Source organism: Acartia tonsa, chromosome 2, assembly GCF_053477335.1.
Source record: "Acartia tonsa isolate MP-2025a chromosome 2, ASM5347733v1, whole genome shotgun sequence".
Lineage (NCBI taxonomy): Eukaryota > Metazoa > Arthropoda > Copepoda > Calanoida > Acartiidae > Acartia > Acartia tonsa.
In genome coordinates, this window is record NC_137261.1 from 103,920 (window position 1) to 112,358 (window position 8,439).

The 8,439-nt window shown below is 32.5% G+C and overlaps 1 protein-coding gene across 1 annotated transcript; it reads right to left on the reverse strand.

The window, feature by feature from the left end:
* Positions 1 to 305: 305 nt before the first annotated feature.
* LOC145312339 (uncharacterized) lies at positions 306 to 2,901 on the reverse strand. The gene is made up of 10 exons (XM_080151582.1): positions 2,847 to 2,901; positions 2,653 to 2,751; positions 2,317 to 2,415; positions 2,015 to 2,119; positions 1,724 to 1,822; positions 1,526 to 1,624; positions 1,260 to 1,358; positions 997 to 1,095; positions 705 to 806; positions 306 to 409 (listed from the first exon to the last, which is right to left on the reverse strand). The coding sequence occupies exons 1-10, from the start codon at positions 2,890 to 2,892 to the stop codon at positions 306 to 308; spliced, it is 951 nt and encodes a 316-aa protein (XP_080007708.1). The 5' UTR covers positions 2,893 to 2,901.
* Positions 2,902 to 8,439: the final 5,538 nt, after the last annotated feature.

An 8,439-nucleotide genomic window follows, 5' to 3' on the forward strand; every position in this document is an offset into this window, starting at 1 on the left:
TAGAAATATAGTCATCTTTAGTGTTGACATCAGCTTTATGTTCTAAAAGTAACTTTGCTATATTTTTGTATCCGTATTTTACTGCATAATTAAGACTGGAAGATCCTTCATAGAAATATTTAAGATAAATTATTTATTCTGTACTTCAGAGCATAGTTATAGATACATTGATAGATAGAAAGATACATAGACAGATAAATAGATAGAAAGATAGATGGATAATATTCCTGGCCATCAAGGAGGCCAAGGATACATTGATCATATAAAAGATTGAACTTACAAATGTATTATAGTTGTATTATGTACTAACCATAATTATCTATAGCATTAACATCAGCTTCATATTCTAAGAGCACCTTCACTATATCAATTTGATTTGACTTTGCAGCCCATATAATACTAGTCTGTCCTAGATATAAATATATTAGATATATTATTTATTCTGTTGTTTAAAGTAAAATTATAATACAAAAATGGTGTCAAAATTAGGTATAAAATACTAACTAACCCCTATTATCTTTTTGATTAACAATAGCACCAAATTCTAGAAGCATCTTCACTATAGTTCAGAGTAAATAGATAGATGAGTATATAGATGTAGAAATAGACAAAAAATAGGATAGATAGATACATAAATAGTTTACATAAATAATTTACTAAAGTTATAATTTAGAAATATAATATGATAATATTGCGTAACTAACCTGCATAGTCATCTTTAGTGTGGACATCAGCTTCATGCTCTAGAAGCATCTTCACAATATCTGTCAATCCATTAGATGTTGCAATAGTAAGGCTGGTCATTCCTATAAATCAGATTCTTCCTATATATTAGATACATTCTATATTCTGTAGTTCAGAGTAAATAGATAGATAGATAAATAGATGTAGAGATGTAGACAAACAAAAATAGGATAGATAGATACATAAATAGTTTTATAGAATTTACTAAATTTAAAGTTTAGAAATATAATATAATAATATTGCGTAACTAACCATAGTTATGTTTAGTGTGGACATCAGCTTCATGCTCTAGAAGCATCTTCACAATATCTGTCAATCCATTAGATGTTGCAATAGTAAGGCTGGTCATTCCTATAAATCAGATACATTCTATATTCTATAGTTCAGAGTAAATAGATAGATAGATAAATAGATGTAGACAAACAAAAATAGGATAGATAGATACATAAATAGTTTTATAGAATTTACTAAATTTAAAGTTTAGAAATATAATATAATAATATTGCGTAACTAACCATGGTTATCTTTAGTGTTGACATCAGCTTCATGCTCTAGAAGTAGCTTTGCTATATCTGTGTATCCATCCTCTACTGCATAGATAAGACTGGAAGACCCTTAATATAAATATTTTAGATAAATCATTTATTCTTTACTTCAGATAGATACATAGATAGATAAATATATATAAAGATAAATGGATCAAATTCTTGTCCATCAAGAATACATTGATCATAAAAAATTTTGAATTTACAAATATATTATAATTTTATTATTTACTAACCATCATTATCTATAACATTAACATCAGCTTCATGTTCTAATAGCACCTTCGTTATATCCATTTGTCCTGACTCTGCAGTCCATATAAGACTGGTCCTTCCTAGATATGAATATATTAGATACATTATATATTCTGTTGTTAAAAGTAAAGTTATAATACAAAAGAGTTTTTAAAAAAAATAAGATAATACTAACTAACCCATATCATCTTTATGGTTGACATCAGCTCCATAGTCTAAAATCATCTTCACTGATTCTGCAGATCCAAACCTTGCTGCAACATCAAGACTGGTAGCTCCTAGATTAAAATCTATTTGATACATAATTTATTCTTCATTTCAGAGTTAGTTATACATACACAGTAAGATAGTAAGATAGATAGTTATCTTCAAAAAAATTTTAGATAGAGAGAGAGACATACATTTTTTGATAGAATCTTGTAAGACAAATTACAATTATAGTATTATGAAATTACGTAACAATAACTAACCACCATATTCTTTTGAAGATTCTTTGACATCAGCTTTATGGTCTAGAATAATCTTTAATGTATCTATGTTTCCATTCTCTGCAGCATAATGAAGACTGGTACTTCCTAGATATAGATATATTATATATACATATATATATATTTACATATTTCTGAGTGCAGTTATAGAATTCACAGATATACAGATAGATGGATAATGGGAGCAAACTCAGAATTTATAAAACCAATTATAACCCTCCAAAAATCATGAATCAGAAAAATTCCAAAAAACAAAGATAATATATTAATAATATGTCACTAACCATAATTATTTTTTGCATTGACATCAGCTTCATGTTCTAGAAGCAACTTTACTATATCTGTATTTTCATTCTTTGCTGCCTCCATAAGACTTGTAGTTCCTAAATACATCACATATTCAGTTTTGCAGAGTACAGTTATAGATATATTGATAGATAAACAGATAAAATGCTTCAGAGCATAGTTATAATTACATAGATAGATAGAATGATACACAGACAGATAAATAGATAGAGAGATAGATGAATAATATTCCTGGCCATAAAGGAGGCCAAGGATACAGTAATCATATAAAAGATTGAACTTACAAATGTATTATAGTTGTATTATGTACTAACCATCATTATCTATGGCATTAACATCAGCTTCATGTTCTAGAAGCACCTTCACTATATCCATTTGATCTGACTGTGCAGCCCACATGAGACTGGTCTTACCTAGATATAAATTTATACATTATATGTTCTGTTGTTTAAAGTAAAATTATGATACAAAAAGAGTTTAAAAATAAATTATAATAGTACTAACTAACCCCAATAATCTTTTTGGTTGACATCAGCTCCGATTTCTAGAAGCATCTTCACTAAATCATAAATTGAACTTGCCGACCATCAGCACGGTTTTAGGAAAGGGAGATCAACGACAACTGCTCTCCAAGCCATCCTCGACCACATTAACACCGGCCTCAACCAGAAGAAACCTGTCCAACGAATAGTTTCAGTCGCCATCGACCTTTCCCGTGCATTTGACACGGTGGACCATCAAATCCTCCTCGATGATATCAACCAACTAGATCTGAACGATTATATTAAACGGTTTCTCTGTGCATACCTACGTGGTCGACAGACATATGTCCTGTTTAGAAACTCAAAATCTAAATTCAGGAAAATGAAACAGGGTGTACCACAAGGAGGTGTTTTGTCTCCCATCCTGTTCAATTTATATATGTCTAAGATGCCCTCTCCACCTGGTAACATCAGATTAGTCTCATATGCGGATGATGGAAACATCTTAAACTCAGGAACACTGATCGAACCAGTTGTGCAAGAAATAAACTCATATTTATCTACCTTAAACACCTGGTTTAAATCACGAAACCTCTTCATATCTCCCTCTAAATCCTCAGCAACACTTTTCACCACCTCCTCCAACGAAATTGGACTGGAGCTTGCTGTAGATATAGATGGGGAGATAGTGCCTACTGAGAAGAAACCTAAAATCCTCGGAATCACGTTTGATGGACTTCTTTCTTTTAAACAACATGTTCTCAACACCAAGACCAAGATCCAGGCCAAGAACAACATCTTGAAAGCCTTAGCAGGATCTACATGGGGTAAAGAGAAAGAGGTCATTATCAACACGTACAAAGCCACAGGTCAATCACTGCTAAACTACTGCTGTCCCATCTGGACGCCATCTCTCAGCAAAACATCCTGGTCTGAATTACAGGTAGCTCAAAACAATGCTCTAAGAATTGCTACAGGCTGCCATAAAATGACCAACATTGATCATTTACATGACGAAACAAAAATCATGAAAGCACAACCACACTGTGAGATGATCAGCAAGCAGTTCCTTCTGGCCACTCAGAAAAAGGACCACCCAAACAAAACTGACCTGAAAAGACCCCCCCTCCCCGTCAAATGAAGGAGACACTCACTTCAAAATTTGGCAAGGAAGTTAAACCTCTGGCCAAAAATTTGACAGATGAGAACTATAAGACCAAACTCAAGACTATTCACACCAGATCTGTCAAGAATATGTTAAACACATATTCAAATAACAAAGTGTTAAATACACGTCCTCCAGAAATTGACAAATCTGAACGAAAATTACCTAGAACCACCAGATCGACCCTAGCCCAACTTAGATCCGGCTACAGCACCTACCTAAATAGTTATAAAGCTCGTATTGACCCCAGTTTAAGTGATAAATGCCCCAACTGTGACGAATGCCATACCACAGATCACCTTTTTAACTGTCAGAACAACATAACAACCCTCAATGTCAGAAGCCTATGGAAAAAACCTATTGACGCTGCCAGATTCCTAAAACTGGCAACAGATGACGAGACCCATGAACAAGTAGTATAAAGGGCTACAACAACAACAACTAAATCATAGTTTCTATATTGTACTGCATCTATAAGACTGGTTCCTCCTAGGTATAAAAATATTTTAGAAACATTATATCTTCTTTACTTAAGAGTACAGTTATAGATAAAAAAGAGGGATAGATCAATAGATTTATATCTAAAATATATTAAGGATACAAATTTAGTATAACAAAATTATTTAAATAAGCTCCATAGATAGATATGTAAGTTTAGTCAGAGATGAAAAAATTGTCTCATTGTTCTAGTAAAATCTTTAACCCATTAGTGACGAACCGGCTTTTAACGCCCGGTTCCAGAAAATGCCAAAAAAACTGGTTTTCAGTTTCAGGATTGAATCATGCTCGCATGAGCCTACCCTTTACTGCGCTGTTTTTCAAAACCCCCCCGGAGAGAAGCGTTTCTATCTATTAGGTCGGCCACAATCTTTCATCGAAAATGGGTGAACCAAAAAAAACAAGGTGATTTAAAATACTTCTTCTAACTTTTTTGTTTATGAAGTAAAGTTAGTGATTTTTTTCGTGAAATTTAAAGTTTATTGGCAACTACATTCATTTGTGAAATCGTATTATTCAAATTATTATTTTTTATATGATTTTTTTATCGTTTAATTATGTTCTATATAACTCCGGTTCGGCGTGAGTAAAAATACCCGAAAGTTTTATTGCCCGGCTCGGCGTGAGTAAAAATACCCGGTTTTAACTTTTCAACCATTAGATATATTAGATATTTTTTATCATTTATTATTCTCTTCAAATGTAAAAATTTCTTTATTTCCCAATGATAAATATAATTGATAGATAGATAAATAAAAGGATCAATAGATAGATAGATAGATAGACTGATATATAGGGATAAGACAATGGCCGATAAATTTATGTAGATTCCCAATGATAATCAACAATTGTTAGATAGATAAATAAAAGGATGGATGGATAGATAGATAGACTGATATATAGGGATAAGACAATGGCCGATAAATTTATGTAGATTCCCAATGATAATCAACAATTGTTAGATAGATAAATAAAAGGATGGATGGACAGATAGATAGATATATCTTGGTTTAGACTTTATTACATAAATATTTTTAAGGGGTGACGGGATATGTTTTTTTTCTCTCAAAAAAAAACAATACTATTTTAAATTTTGATTATCTTGTCATAGCCCTACAGGATGGGGGCATAACACACGAAAATTCAATTATTATTACTTGTAAATATGATGGTTTTAGGCCATTTTCATTATCTTGTCATCGCCTTCAGGATGGGGGCGTAACTAACCAGTATTCTATGCAAATTTGATGGTTTTAGGCCATTTTTGTTATCTTGATATTACTGTATTATTCTATTCTTTTGTTTGTGATATTTTTTAAATACTTTAGGCCAAAGATATGTAATAAGTCTTTTCTAGTCTTTCCTTTATCAATAAGAATTATATTTTTTTTTATATATTTGTCAATTACTGATACTACTAGAATAGTTGCTACTCTATAATTCACTTTGGACGTTCAAAAATTACATTATCAATATCCCTCCCATTATTATCAATACAAATATTAGCAAAAGTTTTAAAACTTCCTCGAAATGGGCTTTTTTAACCGAAAACGGCGGCACCTATAGCCAAAATCTTAAATGTGATATAAATTGTTTTGTATGTTAGTTGTAGCTCTATCAATTACATGAGGTTATGTAGTTTTCAATTACGGATCGTATCAAAGTTCTAAAAAGTGTTCATCTCACTTTAGGCGTTCAAAAATTACATTTTTAACTTTTTTGGCCAAAAAACCGGGTATTTAGGTCGCAAACGGGCTTTAATGCCGGGGGAAAGCACCAAAAAACGCCAAAAACGGTTATTAATGCCGAAAGGTTTTTTTACTCGCGCCGAACCGGGTTTTATTGCAACTTTCCTGTGCACGCCACTAGAGCAAAACAAAAAAATTGGAATTCCGTTTTTACCATTATAAAGCTTCCCTGAGATTTTCAGCTCGATCGGTCCATAAAAGTGGCGCTCGGCACTAATGGGTTAATATCAGGGTAACCATAATATGCTGCCTACAAAAGACTGGTCCTTCCTAAGTAGAGATATTTCATGTTTAGAAAGTATTGTGTTATGTTGAGTTGAGTTATTGAGACACACTTAGAAGGAAATGATTGTAAACAAAGAAATTATATAAATAAGTTATAAAATAGTACAATTTTTGCACACTTATTCACTTCATTTGTTGAAATTTTAGTTTCTTGAATTAAAGTATTTTTTTATTTGCTGTTGAATAAAGGGATTTTATGTGTGAAAAGGACCTACAGCCAAAGGTTTTTAGATAAAAAGTGTAAGGAACAATTAATGGGACAAATTTGTATAAGATATTCTATATGAAAAATGGAAAAAAAATTCTCCGTTTTTGGGAAGCTAAATAAATTGATAATATACCACAACTTCTTTTTTAAGTTTAGGCCTTGGTAAAGCTATAGGCTACTTTTTTGTCTCATTCTTACCCCTTTAAATACATAGCCCTTAGAAACATGGAGGAAAAATATGCATCTTATAATTTATACTCACCATCAGAGTTATTTTCTTTAATGTTGGCCCCAGCATCCAAAAACTTTTTTACAAGTTCAGTAGATCCAGTTTCTGCTGCTTCCAATAATCCTAAATAAAATACTTTTGGAATATTAGATATCTAATCCTTATAAATATTTTGAATCAAATTCTAGAAAATTCTAGGGGAATCAAGGGCACACAAAAAACAAGTCAAAAACCACAGTTGAAAATATTTATAAATCTTCCCTGATAAGCATTACCCCTTCAGATCAGCAGTTTTCAGGGATTATTAGCATCAGACAAAAAAATCTTACTACTTTACATCATAGGATAAAAAAAAATGTTTCCAAGCCTAGACAATGTTGATAGCTAGCACCAACATTAAATTACTATTTGACTGTTGCTTTTCTATGGAGTCACAAAATACATACCTTGCGGTAAAACTGGGCTTGATGAGCTGTTATCAAAAAGCAATACTAAACAAACCTAAAAAATATATGCTAAAAATGAGGGTCAAGATCTTTTAACAGCTTGGGATAAAAAAAGGGAAGTTGCCCTTAAATATTTTAGAGTTTTGCTATTAGATCAAGAAGGTAAAAGGGTAAAAATTGCTCAAGGTCATATAAGGTCCAACTATATAATGTAAATAATACTATAAGGAATAATCATAAAAAGTGGTAATTTTAGGGTTCTAGATCATTTTATTGTAAAAAATGGTTTGCTCCTTTTTTACTTTACCTCATCCTCTTCTCTGACCATGGAGGAACCTACTGACCAATATCAAAGGACTATAATAGCAACCTAAATTGATAAGAAAAAAATCCTCTGTCACAATATCTCCATATTCTATATCCATTGCAAGCATGTAAATAAACTAACTTTGAATCTATACACACTCTCACACCCTACACACACACACACACACATGCCTGTATACATTCAGGGACACACACACCCAAACACATACACACATGTCTATATACACTCATGAACACACCACACCCATAACACACACACACAGACATGCCTATGTACACTCAGGGACACACCGAACAAACTCACACACACACATTCTTATAACATTCAGGGACACACCACACTCATACACACACACACACACACACATGTCGATCTATATACACTAATGAACACACCACACCCATACACACACACAAATACCCATATGCACTGAGAGACATACCACACCTACACACACACACACATGCCTTTATGCACTCAGGGACACACCACACCCATACACACCCACATGACTATATACACTTAGGGTCACATTACACCCATACATACACAAACAAACAAACACACATGCCTATATACACTCAGTGAAACAACACAACCATACACAAACACACACACGCACACATGCCTATATACACTCAGTGAAACAACACAACCATACACACAAAGGAGTGGGGACAAAACACCTAGTTTAAAAATACCTAATTTAAAA

Coding starts and splice junctions, on each gene's coding strand:
- LOC145312339 (XM_080151582.1), bottom strand. CDS start 2,892: ATGCTTCTAGAAATCGGAGCTGATGTCAACCAAAAAGATTATTGGG. Junction 2,120..2,316: donor CAATGCAAAAAATAATTATG/GTTAGTGACATA, acceptor ATCTATATCTAG/GAAGTACCAGTCTTCATTAT. Junction 1,625..1,723: donor CAACCATAAAGATGATATGG/GTTAGTTAGTAT, acceptor ATTCATATCTAG/GAAGGACCAGTCTTATATGG.